Source organism: Corella eumyota, chromosome 1 (genome assembly GCF_963082875.1).
Source record: "Corella eumyota chromosome 1, kaCorEumy4.1, whole genome shotgun sequence".
Taxonomy (NCBI): domain Eukaryota; kingdom Metazoa; phylum Chordata; class Ascidiacea; order Phlebobranchia; family Corellidae; genus Corella; species Corella eumyota.
Window position 1 is genome coordinate 18,660,639 of NC_137490.1, and position 22,635 is coordinate 18,683,273.

Sequence of the window (22,635 nt, forward strand, 5' to 3'; positions counted from 1 at the left end):
TTATAGCATTAAGCACCACTCACTGTGATTCGTAAAGTAGCTGCGTGTTTAAAATAAGTAGCCAGAACAACAATCTAAAGTCATGTGACCGTTAAATCTGCTATATTATGTCATATGCTTAAATATTTTAATAGCCTTATAGGGGAATAAAAACATAATACTATGAAACGATTAAAAGCTTCATTTTATTATAGGAAAACTTGATCCTTTGATTTATTGACATTGATATTTATATTGCATAAAATACAGATACATTTGCGTTGTAAATTTTAAAAACTATTTTGTATTTAATAAATGAACAACAGAAAATCATTAAAAATCCTGGATTGTAAAGCGGTAGCTACACAAGATATTTCACGCACCACAACCTAGCTTTTTTGTGGTATTTTTTATAATAGTAGTATTTTCACAGTGTTTTGTGGGCTATTATGTAACCAAATAAAAGAAAATGTAAAAAATTACTGTAGCCTTTATTTTATATAATATTTTTTGACAATTTTAGTCCATTTGATTGGTGACCATTAACTACGTCGGATTAATATTTCTTATTTAATATGCTCGCAACACAATAAATATTGCGCACTACAACTGCTTAAGTTTATTATTATTTTTAGTAATAATAATGTTCCTACTGTAGAGAAGACTATTTAACATCGGGGATAAAGCACTAACGAACGATTCACTTCATTTTGTTTTTAAATAATTGCTATCCGCTTTTGCCGCTTTCTAGTGTTATCCGCTCTCCGTTTTTTCCTCCTTTTTTTAGAATTGTTAACATCAATACAATTTTAATGGCGTTCGAAAAATAGTTCTTGTTTAAAGTTTATAGCAAAGGTCTGTGAGAGCTTGAGGGTGTAGGTGTACGTACTAATTTTTGTAAAATTTACCCTTTAATATATATGAAGGATCGCATTAATCATAACGGGTTAACTGACTAAAAGCGGAGGAGTATTTTTTATTATATTTTGATTAATCGTTTGCCAAATTACTGAATTAAAAAAACAATCGATCGTTATATCAAAAAAGTAAACAAACTTTTTATATTGTTTTAAGTAGGTTAAATTTAAGTGTCAGGTTTGTTTGTTGGTTTTTGCAACCTATTAAATAATGAATTCATCGCCGATATTGGTTAAATTGATGAAATCGAACGGAAATGGAAAATTGTTATTTCAAACTTTAAGTTCAAAGGATTTATTTCTCAAAAGATGTCTTAAAACTTTAGTCATTAGCAAAAATAATGAACCTTTACAATATAATCCTCTTACAACAAAGGTAAGTAAAAAAAATTAAATATTTATGAGTAGTTGTCATAAATTTTGTAGATTTTCTATTAGTAAAAATTTGTTATATATATAAATATTTAAAAAATAATTATATTTTTGTATTTTTTTTAGAAAAAGATTTTATTTCATAGTAGAAAATATGGAACAACATCAGAACAAGGTAATATCATAATCTAAAAAAGAATTGTTATTTAGTTTTGTTATTTTGTATAACTTATAAATATGTTTAAAATAAAACCAGTTGTTAAAAAACAAAAACTTTTTTATTTTAATATTAGAAGTTCGACTTGAATATCGAAATGGTCTTCCAGCAATATTTGTACCTCTACCATCCAAACAAGAAAGTTGTCGATTTACTTTAAGGCCTGTGGCATCCACTGTTGGAGATTTTATCGATAATTTAAAATGTGAAGATAAAGGAATAGACAGTGCTGTTATTTATTCAGAAGGTAAGTAGATTAAAGAATAAGCTATTAACTTTTTTAAGTTGTATAGGCTATACATTTTGCTAATTAGCTTAGCCCACAAAACATTTATTTAGTAAAAAAGCTGTTTATGGTATGTTATCACCTGCTAAAAATAACAGATTAATTGATGTTTGAAACTGTTACCATGGTACATATGCTGTTAGTACACTTTTAATAAACAGGAAGCAACTGTAATCAATTTATTAGTGAACTTTATTGACCTTTGTTATTGTTAACAAAAGTTATTTATATTCGCTGCACAAATAGGTATCAGTACTAAAAACTTTAATAATCTGTTTATCTGTTTCGTGTTTTAATTTCTATTACAAAAAATAGTGAAATAATTTTTAAAATGTCGTTGGAATGTCACTGGCATTTTATTCTCAATTCTTAGTATCACACAATTGACTTTTTTAATGTCATCGGTTTAATGTTATTTAAATTTAATGTTTAGATGGAACTAGGGTGGCTTCAAGTACTCAGATTGGACATTTACTGCTAGATAAATTTACTTTGTCGATAAACAACAAGTCTTATGATGTTGAACCTCCTGTATTAGGTAGAGTAACATCAAAAATATTATTTAAAATTTTTTTTTAATTTAATTTTTATTACCTAAACTATTGATAACAAATTTTTTTGTTTTACATTTATTAACATTTAAGTTATGGTAGGCTACAAATGTTTTTATAGTTTTTTTTATCAATTATATTAATTAAGATATATTATTTTAATTAAAACTTAGTTGTTAATAATCAAAATGCTTAAAGGGAAATTTTTTTAATCAAATAAAGACCTCCCAAGAGAGAATAAAATCAATATGTTATTCCTTGCAATTGATTGATTTTACTGATTTTTATTTAAGAGGTCATTGTTAAATCTGAACTTTAATTTAAGTTCTAGTTTTTTTTTAATTAATGGTTTAAAATATATGGTAGTATTGCTAAATCTGTGAAATTAAGGATTTTTTAAGGAAATCGACTTTATCAAATTACCCAATATAAAAACTATAATATACCTTTATAAATTATTAATTGTTGAGTCAAGGCTTAAATAGCTTTACCGTAGTGATGTTTACATTAAAAAAACAAACACCCTAACACTTCAAAAGCGAAAATAATTTGCATACTATTTATATCAATAACAAATCATCTTTTATCATCAATCGCTTATTCTGTAAATATACTTTCATTTTTCTATATATAATGTGGGTGTTTCAAGCCCACTTAATTTGTTTTAATAATATTTGTGCTTGTGGTACTCTATATGTTAAAATATATTCATTATTTGGTTATTCTTATTAGTGGTTAATTAAAGTTAAATTGCAAGTTAAAAAATATAAATAATTTCTGTCAAACATTTTTTTAAATTTTTTTATTTTTTAGAAAAAATGGCAGAGGCAGAATCCAGTGATCTTGATCAGACAAAAGTCCTCATCTCGCAACTCTATACTCATCTCCATCTGGATCAACATCAACTTAACAAAGAACAGCAACTTAAAAAGAGACTAGAGGACCTCAAAGTCGAAATGAGACCCTTGGAACAGGTTTGTGGGTTGATTTGGGAGTTTTATTTGGGTTTCGGGGATAATTTATGGGGCATTATTAAAGATTTTGTAATTTGTATTAATTTTTTCATGGTTTCTGTACATGCCTGCTTACTGACATTTAGTGCTTAATATTTTTTAATATGTTTCCTTAGCCTACATACTGTTATATAAATATTGAAAGTGTTTATATAATGTAGCCTACAAAGTATTGTTGCTATTGATACAGTAAAGCTTTTGTATTTATTATCCTATTGTTATATTGTCCATCACTGTTTATATTAATAATATCATATTACCTTGCTAATAGTACCATAAGCTAAGTGCTAGTAAGGAAAAGTAATTTTTTTTAGCCTAGTTTTAGTTAAAAAAATATACGTTTTGTTGGGCCGAAATGTTAATTTTTTTTCTTAATTGCATTTTATATGATTTAAAAGAAAGGCAAAAAGAAGTCCTTTTGAACAACCCAATTCCACCTATTTTGTTAGATTGTAATAATAAAATTAACTAAATATCCTTTTAATTATTTAAATTTTTCACTTATAGAATAAAGTTGATCTTGCCAACAAGGCAACAAAACGAACGAGATATTTAATGTGGGGAGGGTTGGCTGGGATGAGTGTTCAGTTCGGTCTCCTCGCAAGATTAACATGGTGGGAATATTCATGGGATATTATGGAACCCGTCACTTATTTTATCACTTATGGAACGGCGATAGGAATGTACGGTTACTTCCTACTCACACAACAGGTGGGTTGACATTTTATTTGTAAAAAATAATTTGATTTTCTGATAGAACAAAATTAAGAGTTTATAAAAATAACCAGATTAAAAAAAAATGACGTTTGACAGTTATGGTAGTATTTTTGTTATTGAATTTTTGGTCGATAATTTAGATAATTAATTTTATGTTCCATGTAAAAAAATTTGTAAATGATAATGGATTTTTAACAATGTCAAATGGCTTTTACGATCTTTCATCTTATTAATATTTAATTAACCCTACTATCTAACACTACACATATTTTCCCATTAGCTATTTATTAAGCTTAAAACTTATGTAAACAAGGATTAAATTTCTTTATAAAATAAAAATTAATTTAAACTCTAACCAATTTTTATCCAAATTTTTTACTTTTAATTAGCTAGACAATATATGTTAAGTTAATTTAGTAGAAGCAAAAATCTATGACCTGAAATCCCAATAGATTTAGTTATTGATTGGCCATGAAGTTGAGTAGTATTTAGTATATAGTATGCATAAGGGAATTGCATATAACTGCAAATCCATTATTTACCTACTGTGATAATGATTGGTAAACTTGAATTTTAAAATCTTGAAATTTTTTTTAGGAGTATATTTACCCTGATGCTAGAGACCGACAATTTTTGCGATTCTTCCATAAATATGCAGACAAATCTAATTTTGATGTCAACAAGTAAGTAATATGCCGCTTAAATTGATTTTGTTAAATTACATTTCATGTTTTTTTTCATAAAATAATATTATACCAGTACAGTGAGGTAAAAATTTTAATTTAGTTGTTAATTTACTATTTTAACAACTAACAATTTAAAAGTTATTGTTTCTCAATGTCTGCCATATTATTATCTTTTTTTATTTCGATATAGAATTAAATTTACTTCCATTTTTACCTGTGGTTATTAGTTTCGGATTTTTTTACTTGTATTACTGAATATTAAACACTTTTAAAGATACAACGATTTGTGTGACAAAATTGCTGAAGCAGAACAGGATTTAAAACGACTCCGGGATCCTCTTCAACTTCATCTTCCCTCGGAGGCAATTAGAATCGAGAAAATGAAGGATCTCAATCAACCATAAAAGAGTTAAGAGTTGCCAAATTTTTTTGTTTAGAGAATCATTGGGTAGGAATTTTTTAAGATTTCAATGCACACAAAATATTTTAAAAATGTTTTTTTTGAACCGTAATTAAGTTTTGTGTGCTACACTGTTATTTTCTACCCACAATGCACTTAAATCGTCGAGGTTTATGTTCAAAATCATGATTTTAGCTTAAATTTTTGGTTTTTAATTCGTTAAAAGATATTTTATCTGTTTTGATAATTTTAAAAACAGAAATACAAGTAAGTTAACATTTTTGTTTACCCATACAACTTCAATAGAGTATGACATCAGTTTTTATAGTATGACAACAACAGTCAAATGTTTTGTTCAACTAGCGTCATATTTGTAAAAAAACGTTTTTATCAGGAAATTATAACATGCCTATTACAGTTCGTAAGAACATTTTTTACTTTTTCATGACTTTATCGCTAGTTTAGGTTTGTTCATTTAAATTAACCTAATGAATTTTAGTTAAGTCATATTAATTATATAGCCTATAATACGAAATATTTAAACAGAAAAAAAAAAGCTATGGTACTTTTGCATCGCCTCAAAAATAAAAATTAATAAAATGTTTGTCAAATTTTAATCAAAATAAATAATTTCTGTCATCAAAATATTGTCGGTTTATCACATTATATGCCCTATATTATTGCTTGCTTGTTATCTTATGTAGCCTGGTAGTTGTTAGTTATCATTAGTTTTTAGAATAACTTGTTTTAAATAATTGTCATAAATACTAACATATATTATATTGGTTGTGATTTATTTTAGAATTTTAATTTTTTTTAGAAATTTGTATTCGGTTAATTGGCAAAAAAAATTGTCTACCTTTTTTCAAATAAAAAAACGATTTTTAAAAGTTTTTGTAATTTTCTAAAATGTAGAGAAAAAAAACAGTTGTAAAATTAAAATTTTTGTGTTTCAAATGTTATTAAAGATTTGTTATTAAAATTAAAGTTCAAATAAAGAGACCCCAGTTTCTAATGGACAATAAAATGGTTGCAATATATAAGGGCAATACAAAGTTTATTGCAATAAGAAAAGTACAAAAGGTAGTATAGAAAAGAAAAAGTAATAAATGTAAAAGACAAAAAAATTAAGTAGTTTAATATAAAATATGTGTTTTCGTTTTTAGTTTCTTTAATTTATTCCTTTTTTTAAAAATATTACTTGATTTGCTTAAAAAATCACGTGACCCGCAAAAAAGTAAAGTCACGTGGTTTTTAACGTCGTTTATTAAATCTCTTGCCCGTTTTCGTTTTGTTCGTCAGTGACGTCATTGTTTTCTCTGGCGTCATCAGTTATATGCGCCCTCGAGTCGACTGTTTCTTCACAGTCGGCCTCTTCTTCCGGCTTTGACTTTTCTTTAATTCTATCTGGAGCTAAATAAATTTTAAAAAAGTTTTAAAAAATTTAAAGAAAAAAAATGAGAAAAATGATTTAATTTTTTTTTTTCAACAAGTATCAACTTGTTTGCATCTCATATAGATTGATAAAGCAAAAAACTTCTTTAAAATACTAAATTACATATTTTGTTTGTGATAGGGTTCTTGTTACAGTGTAAAAAACAACATATTTAAATTTGGCAGATGGTCAGTTGTACCAATATATATTTACATAACTCAGGTAAGGTCAAACTAATAAATCATACGAAAAAAATAAATTCAAATCTGCTCATCTATAAAAATTAGTTACGATTTTAGTTTATGTTTGTTGATTTCTATCTCTATGACGTGACATTATTAACATGTTTACGTAAAAGAGTATTTATTTGAATTAAACTTGTAAATATATTGCTAACATGTGTGTAATAACGTATGGACCATATTTATATATTGAATTATTAATCATTCTAAATATGTTGCAAGATTTAAAAAAAAAACGTTAGCTGTCAAAACATTGTGAAATTTTTTTTTTTAATTTGGAACGTAAAAAAATAACTTTAATTGTAAAATATACTTGCCATGCATTTTACCCAATCAGAGGCACCTGAAAATATACCCCCCCCCCCCCCCCCAAAAAAAAAAATTATTTGTTTTAAATTTATTTTTACTTACTCCATTCCTTGATGAGCTCAGTAGCTAAAGTAATTACAGTTGCCATGTAAGCCAACCCGAATAAAATCCAGAAATAAACAAGAATTCGATAAATACTTGGGTAGCTCTTGTCAGGATTAGAACCTAAATGTTAAAATTCAAGTTTTTTTGTGTGTTTTTGGTCGTTACATTTTTAATTATTTTTTATACAAAAAAAAATATCTGAAAAACGATTTTTAAATCAAATCGTTTCTCTTTAAATCTTTTGATATTGTAATTTATTAAAAAGCATTTCAATAAAATATTTTCCTTTGTTAAAAAATGTTTTGAAAGGGTTTTTAGAACGTTCACGCCCAACTATTATGACGTCATCCTGGGCTGAAATAGATGGCCTTTGCCCTATATTAACGATGACATTTCAATAAAAAATGTATGTACAAATTAGGTTTTAAATTTTTTACCCTTTTAAATCAGGCCCTTAAAAAAAGGTAAAAAAATTTATTAAATTTAACTGCGAAATATAAATAACTTTTACATAAACCTACCTACTACAAAATCACCAAAACCTATTGTTGTTAAGGTTATAAATGAATAATAAAAACTTTCGTGATATGTCCACCCTTCCACAGCTCGAAATATAAAAGATGGTATGAAGAGACAAAACAGTGTTAAACTGAGTAATGTTACAATAAAAACCAACAGCTTTTGAATTTTGGATTTTTTGATAAATTTCTTGTCTCTTTTGTCTGCCTAAAATGCCAAAATTAAAAAAAGTTATAAATATAAAACAATCTATAACGATACTGCATAATTTTACAAGTGAATATCTTACAATTTTTTTAACCCTTTTTTCAACTCTGTTACATTGTAAGGCTATCTTTTCACCAATACCGGCAAACATAAGACCAAACATTGGGATTCCGATGATAGCATAAAAAATACAGAATAGTTGACCACCGTATGTTGCTGGAGTTATATTTCCATAACCTAGAAAGTTTAAAACCTATTTAAAATTTGACTAGTAAAAAATTAGGCATTAAATTTTGCCTAAAAAAATTATCAAAACAAAATTGGATATTTCAATAATGTCAAAAAAAGGTTTGGTCATACGTAATGGTAACGTTATTGTTTTAAGTTATATAGTTAAAGCTTTAGCGACGTAATTTACTTGTAATTTACATGAACTTAATTCCAATCGGTGCGAGAAAAAAAAACGAATTTCGTTTCGACGCTGATTACCAAAATTGGCGCATTTTTGTTTTAGGCAAGAATGTTAAAAACAGTTTTTTTTTCAGTTTAACTTAACTAATGTAGTCAGTTGTGGTTTAATAAGGCCCTACGTTAGCAGTAGGTTTATTGTAACGATTTGTTTAGTATAATGAAATGGACATACTACGAAACGGGCAAAATCTATGATTGGTAATTATTCATGACGAATTAAAGGTGAGTAAAATTTATTTTATTTTTATAAATTAAAATTGGTCATTATAACGTCTGAAACTTACCGATTGTTGTTATAACTGTTCCTGAAAAGAAAAATGCGTTTTGGAATAACCAGTTATAAGCACAGCTTGGCTGTTGGTTGGAATCGAACTGAACACCATTATCAGAAGCTGTTCGGACCAACTAAAAATAAAAAAATCATTTAAAATATTTTTGCAAAATTCGCAAAATTTAAATTTTATGTGCTATGTAGGGCAAAGGTTATCTTAAAACAGGTCTTTCTTTTAAAATATAAAAGAGTTAAAGGCATTCAAAGCTTTTAGTTTTGAATACCCATAGTGCGCGCCTTTATTTGCCAGGTAAGCAAACTACGTATTACAAGTATCCGGCTGTATGGTCAGTAAGGCTGTTAAACAAGCACTTTTTGTTTGTTTGTTACACGGGGAAAAATGCACATGTTGTTTGTCATAAAAATACCTTGGCTTTATTGGTATTTACCTAACAAAGCGTTTAATATGTTACAAAACCTATAAAAAAACTTTAAAATTTGTTAAACCACACTTTTTGACTGCCTTTTTTAGGCAAACTTAATATAAAGTGTAATCAAATACGTTTTTTTAAAGTTATTTACGTGAATTAAGTTAAAAAAATCGTCCGTTGTAAAATTTCTTGCTTCTCGATTTGGGGAAAGAAATGTTGTTAGATTCCCGCCAATTTGATCGTAGGCTGCATTTATTTCTTTAATCGTCTCCAAGCATCTTTGTTCTTCGTTCGTATATTCTAGCGCATAAAAAACTCCGGCCCCAAAAAGCAAGTAAAGAAAATATAAAATTATTAAGCCTATTATTACCTTCCATTTCATTGCGTATTAGTTTAGGTAAATACCCAATCAACGTTTAAATATTTTATGTCTAAACATAAGATTGTATATTAATTTAGTTTTTTTTTACAAAAAGGCCTATAACGTTTTCAATTTCCATAAGTTACTTTGTTTTATATCTTTCTTAATCATATTCATTTGCTTCTCTTATTTTGTGTCTTTAGGTCTTAAAATTTTAAGTAACTTTTCTCTTAAAAATGTACTTTTAGTAATCTAAAACCTTTACTACAGAACTGTACTATCAAACCAATTTTTTACCTACTTTCGCAGTTAGTTTTACGAATTAAGCAGATCGCATCAAACCAGGTAAAACATGCTTTTCTTTTTATCAATATCATACGTTTAAATATTTATAAGACTGGCGGTTAACTACTGGATTTGTTTAACAGTAGCTAGGTTTTAATTCTTAAAAAAAACTTTTCTTGTAACTCTCTCGACCAGTTTCGCATCGCTGCTTTTTCATTCTTCGCTGGCTATTAAGCGGAACTCTATCACAAAATTATATGACGTCAAAAGTTTTTTGACTCACAGGTCGAAAGTTTAATAAAAATACTTACTTGAGCGATTGTACTTTAATGTTACTAATCCATGGCTCATTTACTATACAGTCAAATTTTACAGACTTTGTATAACGAAGCGCAATGTGTTTGTAAGTTTGTGTTGCAATATGTAATATTTTATCGAAATGCCATGAAACCTTTTTCTTTTTACGAGATAGTATGTGGTGTTTTTAATTAAACATCTTCACCTCAAAAAAGCACAGCAAGCCATGTTTTTTGTCAACAGCACGAAATATCTACTTTTAAAAATGTCGTCTGAGCTTTTTTTACAAATTTATCGATTAATAAACGCCGGGGAATGTGCGGTTTTGCTGGTCATTTTATAGTAGGATTTTATTTACTTAAAGTCAATATTGAATTAATGTTTAACAATTGGCTCTAGGTAAAATCTCCACATACCTTTTGCTGCTTGTTAAAATTTTAACGTAGGCTATACGCAAACTATAGTTGTTCTTTAGGTTTATATATCTAAACAAAATACCGTTCTGTAGTTTATTTTCCTACTAGCACTTTTTTTTAAAGGAAACGCTATTCATGGTAGCCTATTTGTTTTACTGGTGAAATTAATATCATTAGAAATACTAAATGCTTAATACAGTGTGCTAAATCAGCTGTTTCCGTCTTGTGTGTGGATATTGCTTTCATACTTATAGCAGATAATATCGCATGTAAAAACACGTGATACTGTGTAGGCATTACTAATAAAAAAGCGCATAACAACCAAACTAAAGTGGGAATTTGTGGCCTGAATTATCATTTTTCACTATGTTTATCACTAATAATCTGATGATACATGACTAGTTAAGGTCATACCTTTTAATGTAGTAGTTAATGGATTAGTAAAATTACTTTATATTTTCGCTATGATTTTACTTAAAATATTTATCCGCACGTGGGCGCTTTGAAGTAAGAAGCACGTGGTTTCCAGGCATCGGTTGTTGACCTTTTTAAATATTTAGTTTGTTGGTCTAAAAACCTAAAATGGCTACCTCAAGATTAGTAAAAAAGGTAGCTCGTTTGGACTACCGGAAAAAATTAGTTTTAGCTCCAATGGTGCGAATTGGATTATTACCCATGCGGTTATTAGCATTAAAATATGGAGCTGATATCGTTTATTCAGACGAAATTTTAGACAATTCCATGTACAACGTTGAAAGAGTAGAAAATAAACGATTAAATACAATCGATTTTGTGCGTCTAGACAATCCCGAGTATCCAGTTTTTCGAACATGTGATGCAGAAAAGGGAAAAGTTGTTTTTCAAATGGGAACAGCTGATCCAATCCATGCACTACGAGTTGCGCAGCTGTTAGAAAATGATGTAGCAGCTATTGACATAAACATGGGATGTCCAAAAGAGTTTTCCACTAACTATGGAATGGGAGCAGGGCTTCTTGATTTTCCACAAAAAATCGAAAATTTATTAACAACTTTAGTAAAAAATTTAAGCATCCCTGTTACCTGTAAAATTCGTACATTACCAACTGGGAAAGAGAGTACAATTGATCTTGCAAAACGCATTGAAGAAACAGGTGTAGAGGCGATTGCAGTGCATGGTCGAACTAGATGGGATTCTCAAAAACAACCTCCCGATATTGATACCCTAACGGCAGTATGTGATGCCCTGAAAATACCAGTTATTGCAAATGGGGGATCATTTGATATAGTTAATTGTTATGAAGATATAGAAAAGTTCCGTGAAATGACTAATGCTTCATCTGTTATGATAGCACGTGCTGCGCAATTTAACTGTTCGATATTTCGCAAAGAAGGTAAAATTGACATTGAACAAGTGATGAATGATTACCTTAAACTTGCCATTGATTCAAATAATTATTTTAAACACACTAAATTTGCTTTACTGTGCATGATTCAACAATCTAAAAAAGCAAGACCAGACATAGAACTTTGGAATAAAGTCGATAATGCCACCTCTTTGTATGAAATTTGTGAGGCTTACAGTATGGGTGATTACTTTAAGGAAGTATTAGGAGATCCGGAAAAAAGCACAAATTCCTTAAAAGAAAATAAAGAAAACCCATATGTGCAGCATCTTCTAGCACAGGATATAATAACTGGTGATGTTCAATTTTCACGTAAAGAATTTCAGCTAAAACATGGAAAAAATCCGAAGCAATTAATATTTGAATGGACTCAAAGAGAGAAAATACAAAAGCCCAAATACCAAACTATTTGTAGAGTATATGATCAAAAATTTTGCTCGGTTTTGGATGTTGGAGGTAAAAAATATAGGTCAACTCATTGGATGAAGAAAAACAGTTATGCTGAACAAAGTGCAGCTATAGTTTGTCTCCAACATATGGGTTTAAATGATGGCAGAAAACCTTTGGATGGCCAAGAGGAAACTCGATTTCTTTCAAAAAGAGCTCAGAAAAGATTAGAATACAAAAAGCAAAATATGTCGCTTTGGGAAAAATTATTCGGACGATTTAAAAAAATAGTGTATGGATAATGGCAGGTACACTACGGTTTATACAATTGTTATTTATTAAGATTTGTTTAATACAGTTTATGCAAAAAATAACAAATATCTGTATAAATATACGTAATTACAAAATTTGCAAAATAAAGGCATTGCACTAAATCAATATTCCCTAAAAAATACAAATTTGTATGTACCTAACCTTAATTGTTCTATTAAGATACAAATAAAATAAAATTTTATTCACAAAAATACAAATTTTAATCATATATAAGATTTCACAATTTGTAAATAAAAACAAATATTAAAAAAAGTAACCCCACTTATTTCTATCTTCCCAACCGCATTCCCGAACCCACTGCACGATCCCTTGTATTATCCCTCCCCTGTCTTTGCTGTTGGCCCCTACCTTGACTGGACTGCACCACAAAGTACAAGATAGCAGCAAAGAACAATCCCTGAACACCAAACATTAACAACATCGCTAACACCATGACAGTCATGATTGGTTCGACAACGTGAGTCCCGATGTTCCAGCGGGGAATACCCATGTCCAATAACTTCTGGTTGACCTTGTCGAAGATGTTGGCACCCTCCTGACCCCTGGCTTGACCTTGGTGGCCATCTTGTGGTTGGTTTGTGTTGATCCCACCCTTAAAAAAAAGGAACAAAAATTTAATATTTTACTAATACTAAAAGTTTATTTAAATAGGTATTTTAATTTAGTTGTTTATATTTACTAAAGTTACTTAAATTGTATCAGGGTTCAAACTTACAAATCTGTTTCTGTTTGTGGTATTCTGTTGAGCTCTAGGGTCGTTGTCTTGAACTATTTCTCCGTTTGCTAAAATTCGAACCATTTTATAAGACTAATAACATTCTAAAAAGATAAATAAAATTTATAAATACTATGTAAATTTAAATAATATTACAGTTCTTATTACTAAAAAAATTCTGCATTTTTGTGCTTACAATAAATATTAGTTAATAAATTTGTCACAGTAAATAAATAGTTAAAAAAAAAATTAAGTGCTATTTTTATTGTTTAAAGCTGCTTCAATTAGTTCTTTATCGGAAATGTCACAATTTTTAAACATAATTTCTTCATCCTTATTATCAAATTTTTCAGCATAGTCAATTAAATCAAAATCAGTAACATCTCCATCAAAATTTTCACATTTAAAGTCTTTTGTTTCGGATTCAAAACATCGTTGTTCAGTAAGCAACAATTGACTGTCTGAAATCTCAGACATATTAAAAATTAAATCTTTTTTTTCAACCATTTCAACACTCTGTAGTAACTCCATGTCATCTAAATCAACTTCTTCATTCAAAGTTGATAATTTTTCACTAATCTCATCAGGAAAACAAACTAAGGGTGATCTAAAATTTAGACAATCAGGATCATAACATTTTTGATAAAAGGCTTTCAACTTTAGATCGGCAATTATCATAATATTATTGCTCTTATGTTCTCTCTTAATATTCTCACAATATCTTGTTCCTTCTATTTCATGGAGAATTGTTTGGGTAGTCGGAAAATAAGTATATTTCCGAACATTTGCATTTTCATTGTATCCTTTCATTAGTAATGTGACATATTTACTTAATTCTTTGAATGGAATGTTTTTGTGTTTAGTTTCGGCAACGGATGTTTGATTTTTCGTATTTGGTTTTGTGACTTTTGAGTAAAATTTTTCTGTGACAAATTGTTGCCCCTTAAATTCAAGAACATTAAGATTTTTTTGTTTACAGTTTGTTATTAATGATGCTAAAAAGATTGACTTTAGATCGACTTGCTGGTCTTTATTAATATTTTTAACTTTTTTTGCTTTAAAAAAATTAAATTGAGAATTTTTTGATAAGTTTAAAGTGACGTTTTTACCATTTTTGCTGGATAAAAATAATCGAAAGTTCCTATTCTTAGTATACACTCCTGTATCAACAAATAACCATTTATTATTCTCTTCATTAACATTTATAAAAAGGTTTTCTATTTCAACAGACATTAATCCATTAAACAAAGTGTCAGGTTTATTTTCATTGTTTAAATGAAGTTGTATTTTCAAATTTTTGCAAATTTTTTGTACAAATTTTCCAACTTCGATATTGTTTTTAAATATAGTATAATCTGGTAAATGCCAAATCAAATGTTGGCTAAACTTTTTGTCTGAAGTTGAATCCAGTTCAACAACATTACATCTGTTACATTTTAAATTGAACTCTTTAAAAATACATTCATTTACATATCTTATCCAAATCTCAATAAGTAATTCCCCGTTTACTTCTGGATTTAATGTTCTATTAAACTCCAAATCAAAGTATAATTTACAAGGTTTATTTTCTTGAATAACTTCATAAAAATGTCGTTTATCTGGACGAAAATTATTGTAATAAAACCAGAACTCTTCTAAACTTGAAACAATGAAGTTCCTAGCACCACTGTTGGCGTTAATATCTGTTTTCTCCGTAGAAAATACCATGACGTTTTCGCGTAAATTTTCAGAATACGAAACGGCATCATTTTGCCTAAAAAAGACTTTCCAAACGGACCTAGGCAACTCTGGTTCGCATAACCTAGGCTTATACTTTTGCTTAATTGGATTTTGAACAAATTCAGAACATCTTTTCTCTAGTTTTCGTCTAACATCCATTTTTACACAGCAGCTTAGCATTAAACTTTTTTTAGTTTAGTTTGTTGACAAATTTTGTTTTTCGCTGACGTCATCACAATAACGTAAGGACATTTTTAAGTAATGTTGGTGAAAATGACAATATTTCTTAACCGCAAATGTGAATAAAAACAATTCGATGTTATAAATCTATTTAGTAAATATTTTTTTCTTCGTGTTTTTAGAAAATGTCTTGATGGTTAAATCGAAAATATGTCGAAGCGTTCAGTTTATTATTATGTCACAGTTGCTATTTAGTCACGTGGTGTTGCACGTGCGAAGTGTTATTAACATGCTTGCTGTTCATAAAGTAGATTATATTAGAGTTAAAACTACACATTTACATGTGTTTTACCATACTTTGATAAAAGAACCACTCTTTTACTTTTTTGACGTGTTAATTTCCTATTGACTAGCATTAGGTAACATTATAGCTAATATAATATTACAATACTTAACATTTAGAAATGCAAATTATTCTTAGATTACTAACTTTAAGAATAGTTAATTATAACATAACAAAAATTATGCCAGCAAATTTAAGAAAAGCATCAAAAAAGGCAAATGATGATGAAATCCAAAGTAAAAGACAAAAACTTGAAGTCGATGAAAAAGAGAATGGATCAGGGGATAAAAAGGAAGAAGTCAATCTCAAGACAAAAGATGGGAGAGAATCTAACTTAAAGATAGTCTCTTGGAATGTTGCTGGTTTAAGAGCATTAATCAAAAAAGATGGGCATAAATGGATGGAAAAATATGATGCCGATATCATTTGCTTGCAAGAAACAAAATGCAATGAAAAGGAATTTCCTGAGGAACTTAAGAAGTTAAAGCAATACAAATACCACTTAAATGAGGCAAAGATTAAGAAGGGTTTTAGTGGGGTTGCTCTTTTGTCAAAAGTTGCTCCAATCAAAGTGGATTATGGAATCAAAATTGATGAGCATGATCAAGAAGGAAGAACGATCACTGCTGAGTATGAAGACTTCTATTTGGTTACAACCTATGTTCCTAACTCACAAAGAGGACTCAAAAGATTAAAGTACAGGATAAAGTGGAATAATGACTTTATGGCTTATCTTAAAGACCTTGATGCAAAAAAACCAGTGATTTTATGTGGGGATCTAAATGTTTCTCATCTTGAAATCGATCTGGCAAATCCAAAATCAAATAAGCGATCAGCCGGGTTCACTCAGGAGGAACGTGATGGAATGACGAGTTTAATTTCGACCGGGTTTACTGACACATTTCGTCATTTTTACCCTGATGTAGAGAAGAAATATACTTTCTGGACATACATGGGTAATGCTCGCGGCAAAAATGTTGGTTGGCGTTTGGATTATTTTCTTGTCTCTGATCGTTGGGTGGAAAATGTTTGCGACAATGTTATGGAGTCTACAGTGATGGGAAGTGATCATTGTCCTATTACACTGCTTTTAGCTGTTCCTGACAAAAATTAAATACCCTTTTTTGGTATTTTGCTATGTAAATAATGTTCTTTCACCTGTTTTAAATGTTCTTCAGTTTTAATTGTATTCTCTAAATTCCACTGCCACTTTTTGTTAATTTTTTTTTTCTGAATTTGTATTTTCCAGAATAAATTGAAACATTTGTAATAAAAATTGTGTTGAAAACTTTTAAACAGTAATTTTCAAACAAGTAAGTACTTTTTTTAATTGCCAAAAAATTAGAAATAACACTAGGAGGAGTTAGAGGTCAATTTTTAAACATAATTTAAATAAATATTTTATTTTAAGTTTTAGTACATTAGTCTATAAAACTACATTGGTCTATTACCTCGACATAGCAATTGTAAATTTGTTTTTTTTATTTTTTAAAACAAATTTAAATAAATAACAAAGTTTAATAATACACATTTATTTAAAATAAAGTAAGCTTAAGTTTGATTTATTAAAAAAAAGATTTTCTTTAAAAAATATATATTTTGAATAATTAGTACTTTGCTATATTTAATAAACTAAAATTGTTTTTAAAAGCAAATAACGTTTAGGATTTATTATTTTCCTGGAAACTGAATGCTAGTAAAGTAAATATTGATAAGGCTTACATGTAAATGATTAAAAACCTGACAGACTGCAAACAATGGCAATCTTTACAATTCCTGTTTTCATTTACTTTCTGTTTAAATTGTTTGCTTTAAGTAGATTTTGCTATATATGTTTCCTATAGCATTGAAAATTTAGATTTTAGAATAGGTTAATACTGGTTTGATTTTACACTAAAAAATTTTTTTTTGATGATATAGTTTAAGATAGAAAATATCAAACATTCATTATATGGTAAACATGAGTAATATTTGTAAACTTAAACTTGTTAGTTTGTTTTTAATTTTTGTGATAGAACTTCAATTTACTCAATGTCAAGGTAAGTTATTCTTAATATTTATGTTTACTAATCACATGAATCTGATTAAATGTTTTTTATAAAAGAAATATTGATTGAAAGAAACAAAATTTATTAACATATCATAAAAATTTTTTAGATGCAAATGCAGTGATATTTTACAATGATGACATTATCAGTTTTTACAATGATTCTACCGAAAAAATTTCATATTCTCAAGCTGAACAAAAGTGTCAAAATAATGGAGGAACTTTGTTGATGATTAAAGATAATTCTACTCAACAAATGGTTGTGCAACAATTATGGGATTGGGAAAGTGCAGCTCAGGATACAATAGATGATGTTGGTCACCACAATCCTGTTGGTTTCTGGATCGGTGCAAGTGGAACTGCTTCACCTTATGCCTGGAACTGGATTGATGGTACACCAGTACCACAGCATGGTACTAGTACTGGGTATGAAAATTGGTTTGATGTAAGTCCTACTAAGAATCCTGGTTATCTTCGCATAAGATCATTGAATAGTTTTACTAACTCTGATGATGTCACTTTTACTGGCCTAATTGGAGGTTGGTTGGATTGGGGAGCTATGGATTTATATCCTGGATATATTTGTGAAACAAGTAATAATATTTGTTTCAATCTCTTACAAATTTAGTTATGTATAATAAAATAAATTAAATCAAAAAAGGTATTGAAATTAAGGTAAATTTTTATGTTATGTAGATCCATGTAAGCCGAATCCATGCAAAAATGGTGGAACTTGTGACATTAATTTACCTACTTTAAATTTTAAATGTGAATGTCTGCCTGGTTATACTGGAGATACTTGTGAAATAGGTTAGTTTAAATAAAGTAGAAAATATATTGTACATAAAACTGCATGACAGAAAAAAATTAATTTTAAATACAAATGAGTACTACATTATACTACTAATTGGATAAGCTAATGTTTATTGTATTGCCTATGTTGCTTTTGTTATTAATGTTTGTAATTATTGTTTATTTTTCGTGATATAAAATTTGATTGTTTTAAAGAAATTGAAGTCTAATATGTTACTGCTGTGTTATTGTTTAGCATTACAATTTGTTTGTATTTATCAAAATCTATATTTTTTTTATAATAGTTAGCAGCTTATAAATTTGTAATGGGAAAAGCTAACGAAAATGGTGACAATTTTAACAGTGTAACAAATAGTTTCAAGTTTCAATGTTTTTTTAAATTCATGTTTAAAATTTGTTTTACCTTAGATCCATGTGATTCCAACCAATGTGAAAATGGAGGGTCATGTCAACGAGATGAGGATGGGTTAGGGTTTACTTGTGATTGTGTAGATGGATTTGGTGGAGATAAATGTGAAAAAGGTATTGTTAATATTTAGTGTTATTAGTGGTTAAATAATATGTTGTTACTGAATTAAAAATCTAACATATGCTAAACGAAAACAAAAATAATGGTGTTTTTTTTTTATAAATTTAACCTTAGATCCATGTGATCCTGACTTTTGTGAAAATAATGGAACTTGTATTCGAGATAATGATGGGTTAAATTTTACTTGTGATTGTCCAGATGGATATAATGGACACACATGCCAAATTGGTTTGTAAAAATTAAAAATTATGTATAACGTAGGTTTAAGTCAGTATTACAAAAAATATTTTTTTATGTTTTTTTATTGTCTGATTTTAGATCCATGTACAAGTCAACCTTGTGAAAATGGAGGAACTTGTAATGTTAATGGTTCAACTTATCAATGTAATTGCCCAGCTGGTTATTATGGAAATAATTGTGAAATTGGTAAACTTTTTATGCAATTTTAAAAATCCAAAATAAGAGAAGAAATTCTAAGCCACTTATAAACAAGTGTGTTTAAATAAATATTCTATTGTGATAAATTATGTATAATGAAGGTTAATGTTGGTATTACAAAAAATACTTATTTATGTTTTTATTGTCTAATTTTAGATCCATGTACAATACAACCATGTCTAAATGATGGAACTTGTAAAATTGATGGATCAGCTTATCAATGTGATTGCTTACCTGGTTATTATGACCAAAATTGTACTTCAGGTAATAATGTAAACTTAGGTTATTTATTGTGGTATTATATATTTTTTTTGTTATGACTTTCTGCATGAGTACCAGTATAACAGAAACTAAACTTAATTATTGTTTATGGGCATGTTTTAAATCATTAAATTGATTTTGTCATTTTTTCCGGTCGCATTGATGTAATATTTATTATATGTCTTATTAGTCACTGTCATTGATGCGCGAAAAAACAAAATAATAAAAAAATAATAATATTTATTTATGATATGTAGATGGTTGTGACCCAGTACCATGTCTTAATCAGGGAAGTTGTATTAGAGAATCAGAGGATCCATATTATCAATGTCATTGTACTTCTACTTATACTGGTTTTAATTGTCAAAATGGTAGTAATTAGTAATTTGTTTGTCGTTTTTTATTGTAATTATTTAAGATTTTTTAATTATTAATTTAAAATTCACTTTAAGAAGTAGATTAGTTAATAATTAAGTAAGTGTTGTTTTGCTTCTTATTACGGTTTTTATTAATATTTTGTTGTGTTGTTTTTAAGGAAATTTTGAATCTTCAAGTGCATTAAATTATTCCATATTTGTAAGTAATGGTGAGATTGCTTCATTTAATAATTCAATAATACAAAGTGCTAGTTATGGAGGTGCATTGGCTATTATTAAGAATAACCAAACACAGATTGCTTTGGAAAGTTATTTAATAAAATATACTAATGATAACATATGGATTGGAGGAAGAAAAGTGAATAAGGGTATAGTTACCTACATTCCAAATTTTTTTAAATATTTTTGACCAATAAAAAGAAGGGTAATTTTTTTTTAAATTATTGTTTTAATTTGATACACTTTTTTATTTAGAATGGAGATGGCTTGATAATAGTTTGATACCAGTAAAAGAAAATCAAGGATTTGAAAATTGGGAAAATATTGAAACATTTTCAGATAATGGAGATTGTTTAGCATTACAACAAGAAACTTTTAAATGGATTGGATTACCATGTTCTAATACATATGACTTTGTATGTGAAAAAACAGGTGCCAAATTTTTTTTAGTAGGTTTGATTAGAAAATCGGTTAGTAATTTTTGAGATAGCTTACTTTCTTTAAGGCTTCGGCTAACTTAATTGTATGTTGACTAAGTTACCATTATTTACAAGAGTGTTGCTTAGTACCATATTTTATGGTTTGTAAATATTTAAATTTCTAATTTTAGACTTCTTTTGTCGTATATCATAAAAAAACTGATATTTAAAAACTTAGACGTAAATAACATTTTGTTAAAATAGTGACAACAGCTTTATGTGAAACAATAAAATGTGAAAATGGTGGAACATGTTATGAAAGTGGAGCTCATTATTTTTGTGAATGTACGAAAGGATTTAATGGAGATGTTTGCCAGAATCAAATTCCAAATGATACAGGTTATCACATAAAATGTGTCAAAATTTAATTTAATGATTACATTTATTTATTCCTAATATTTGCAAATACTTACTTGTTAATTTAAACATCTGACATAATAACTTTGTTTTTATTTTTTTTAAATATAAAATAATATTTTTATATTTTGAAATTGTTTTTGCACAGGTTCTGATAGTACTGTTTACATAGTAATTGGAATTTTAGTTCCTTTACTTATTGTTGCTGTATTGGCTGGTGTGTACGTATGGAGAAAAAGGTTAGATTTTATTAACACTTTTTGATCTGAATTCTTAAAAATGTGTATGCTTATTGTTTAAGTTATTTAATTATGTGTTTTTCTTAAATTGCAAAAAAATGGTCTTTTTGATTTATTAATTTTAATTATTTTTCTGGAGTTTTAAGTCTGGAGTTTTAAATATTCAAAAATTTTGTTACAGAAGATTCAGTGAAAAAAAATCTAGCCACGGTGGTAATTAAAAAATTGTGCAAATTTATAATCAATAAATAAAAAAATAAATTCAGGTCAAAAGTAAATTTAATATGATATAGCACGATTTATTACACATTTTCTAGGAGCACCACTTGATGGAGTATATGAAAATGTACCTGTTAAAAAAGAACAGCAGATTTTAAAAGGCTACAGAATAAGTTTATTACAAATGTTGGCAAAATATAAAATACTTTCTGATGAAAATAGTTCTGAAATTGATGAACAATTTACAAATGTAAAAAAATAGATAAAATAAATTATAAAGCTAATACATGCTAACAGGGCTATTATTCGTGAAAATTGTGGGCATAGTATATGTTTTCAATAAGTTTTAAATCACATTGACATTGTATAGATCTGGGTTTGGTGACCATGCCATAATATACTATAAAATCTTCATGTGAATTTTAATCTTTATGGCATGTTTTAGATTATTAAATTGATTGCATTATATTTACCTGTCACATTAATATATTATGTAATGTATCTCTATCTTTTATTTTTATTGTATACGGAAAACCTGAATAAAAAAGTAGTTAAATTATGTTAACTAACATATAACATTTTTCAGAAACTACATCAAGAATCAATTAATGTCAAATCACCAACTTCAGTTGCTGAACGACCAGAAAATAAACCAAAAAATCGATTTAAAAATATATTACCATGTAAGACTTTGTCTATGTTTATATCTTTTTGAGTATTTAATTTAAATATTTAAGTGCAAATCCATTATATTTTTTATTCACTTTTTAATTAAACCTGTTGATATTTAAATGTATTAGTTGATAATTCAAGAGTGAAATTGGAAGGAAATAATTACATAAACGCCAGTTTTATAAACGTAAGTTTTGATTTTCGATTGATTTGGGCTATAGTAAGGTCAACAAAATTGGAATAATTATTAACTAAATTTTTTGAAGCTTGTATTTAAATTTTTTGTTTAACCTACTGATAGCATTATTTAAACAAGGATAAATAGTGTTAATCACCTAATCCAATGTGCTTGCAACAAATGTTTATCACATATTCTTGACTTATGCTTCAAATATATATTTTACTGTAATATTTTATTAAGATAAAGCTAAATACAT

The 22,635-nt window shown here is 27.9% G+C and overlaps 5 protein-coding genes and 1 pseudogene across 6 annotated transcripts; 3 read left to right on the plus strand and 3 right to left on the minus strand.

Moving 5' to 3' along the window:
- The first annotated feature begins 1,055 nt into the window (after nucleotides 1-1,055).
- On the plus strand, nucleotides 1,056-6,034 carry LOC145741351 (calcium uniporter protein, mitochondrial-like). The gene is made up of 8 exons (XM_082558932.1): nucleotides 1,056-1,272; nucleotides 1,395-1,443; nucleotides 1,562-1,732; nucleotides 2,205-2,309; nucleotides 3,136-3,296; nucleotides 3,843-4,046; nucleotides 4,650-4,735; nucleotides 5,013-6,034. The coding sequence occupies exons 1-8, from the start codon at nucleotides 1,108-1,110 to the stop codon at nucleotides 5,140-5,142; spliced, it is 1,071 nt and encodes a 356-aa protein (XP_082415058.1). The 5' UTR covers nucleotides 1,056-1,107; the 3' UTR covers nucleotides 5,143-6,034.
- Nucleotides 5,963-9,555, minus strand: LOC145741360 (potassium channel, subfamily K, member 16-like). Of its 2 annotated transcripts, XM_082558944.1 has the most exons (6): nucleotides 9,280-9,555; nucleotides 8,711-8,831; nucleotides 8,038-8,192; nucleotides 7,751-7,955; nucleotides 7,227-7,349; nucleotides 5,963-6,551 (listed from the first exon to the last, which is right to left on the minus strand). In XM_082558944.1, exons 1-6 carry the CDS (start codon nucleotides 9,508-9,510, stop codon nucleotides 6,406-6,408), a joined length of 981 nt encoding a protein of 326 aa, XP_082415070.1. In that variant the 5' UTR covers nucleotides 9,511-9,555; the 3' UTR covers nucleotides 5,963-6,405. The 2 variants fall into 2 exon arrangements, with proteins under 2 accessions (XP_082415070.1, XP_082415079.1); XM_082558953.1 differs by lacking the exons at nucleotides 5,963-6,551; nucleotides 7,227-7,349 and adding an exon at nucleotides 7,375-7,604.
- A 1,517-nt stretch (nucleotides 9,556-11,072) lies between these two features.
- LOC145745405 (tRNA-dihydrouridine(20) synthase [NAD(P)+]-like pseudogene) lies at nucleotides 11,073-13,496 on the plus strand (annotated as a pseudogene).
- On the minus strand, nucleotides 12,520-13,518 carry LOC145745413 (protein FAM241B-like). Its single transcript, XM_082563488.1, has 2 exons — nucleotides 13,307-13,518; nucleotides 12,520-13,183 (listed from the first exon to the last, which is right to left on the minus strand). Exons 1-2 carry the CDS (start codon nucleotides 13,388-13,390, stop codon nucleotides 12,860-12,862), a joined length of 408 nt encoding a protein of 135 aa, XP_082419614.1. The 5' UTR covers nucleotides 13,391-13,518; the 3' UTR covers nucleotides 12,520-12,859.
- On the minus strand, nucleotides 13,416-15,204 carry LOC145745396 (DNA-directed primase/polymerase protein-like). Its single transcript, XM_082563462.1, has one exon. It carries the CDS (start codon nucleotides 15,182-15,184, stop codon nucleotides 13,556-13,558), a length of 1,629 nt encoding a protein of 542 aa, XP_082419588.1. The 5' UTR covers nucleotides 15,185-15,204; the 3' UTR covers nucleotides 13,416-13,555.
- A 491-nt stretch (nucleotides 15,205-15,695) lies between these two features.
- Nucleotides 15,696-16,750, plus strand: LOC145761528 (exodeoxyribonuclease-like). The gene has a single exon (XM_082574588.1). It carries the CDS (start codon nucleotides 15,730-15,732, stop codon nucleotides 16,660-16,662), a length of 933 nt encoding a protein of 310 aa, XP_082430714.1. The 5' UTR covers nucleotides 15,696-15,729; the 3' UTR covers nucleotides 16,663-16,750.
- The last annotated feature ends 5,885 nt before the right edge of the window (nucleotides 16,751-22,635 follow it).

Excerpts from the sequence above, each read along its gene's own strand:
- LOC145745413 (XM_082563488.1), bottom strand. The coding sequence starts at position 13,390 with ATGGTTCGAATTTTAGCAAACGGAGAAATAGTTCAAGACAACGACCCT. Across the intron at positions 13,184-13,306 it reads CCACAAACAGAAACAGATTT|GGTGGGATCAACACAAACCA; the intron begins GTAAGTTTGAAC and ends CTTTTTTTTAAG.
- LOC145741351 (XM_082558932.1), top strand. The coding sequence starts at position 1,108 with ATGAATTCATCGCCGATATTGGTTAAATTGATGAAATCGAACGGAAAT. Across the intron at positions 1,273-1,394 it reads ATAATCCTCTTACAACAAAG|AAAAAGATTTTATTTCATAG; the intron begins GTAAGTAAAAAA and ends TATTTTTTTTAG. Across the intron at positions 2,310-3,135 it reads TGTTGAACCTCCTGTATTAG|AAAAAATGGCAGAGGCAGAA; the intron begins GTAGAGTAACAT and ends TTTATTTTTTAG.
- LOC145741360 (XM_082558944.1), bottom strand. The coding sequence starts at position 9,510 with ATGAAATGGAAGGTAATAATAGGCTTAATAATTTTATATTTTCTTTAC. Across the intron at positions 7,956-8,037 it reads AAAAAAGGGTTAAAAAAATT|GCAGACAAAAGAGACAAGAA; the intron begins GTAAGATATTCA and ends TTGGCATTTTAG. Across the intron at positions 6,552-7,226 it reads TGAGCTCATCAAGGAATGGA|CTCCAGATAGAATTAAAGAA; the intron begins GTAAGTAAAAAT and ends AAATTTATTTAG.
- LOC145745396 (XM_082563462.1), bottom strand. The coding sequence starts at position 15,184 with ATGGATGTTAGACGAAAACTAGAGAAAAGATGTTCTGAATTTGTTCAA.
- LOC145761528 (XM_082574588.1), top strand. The coding sequence starts at position 15,730 with ATGCCAGCAAATTTAAGAAAAGCATCAAAAAAGGCAAATGATGATGAA.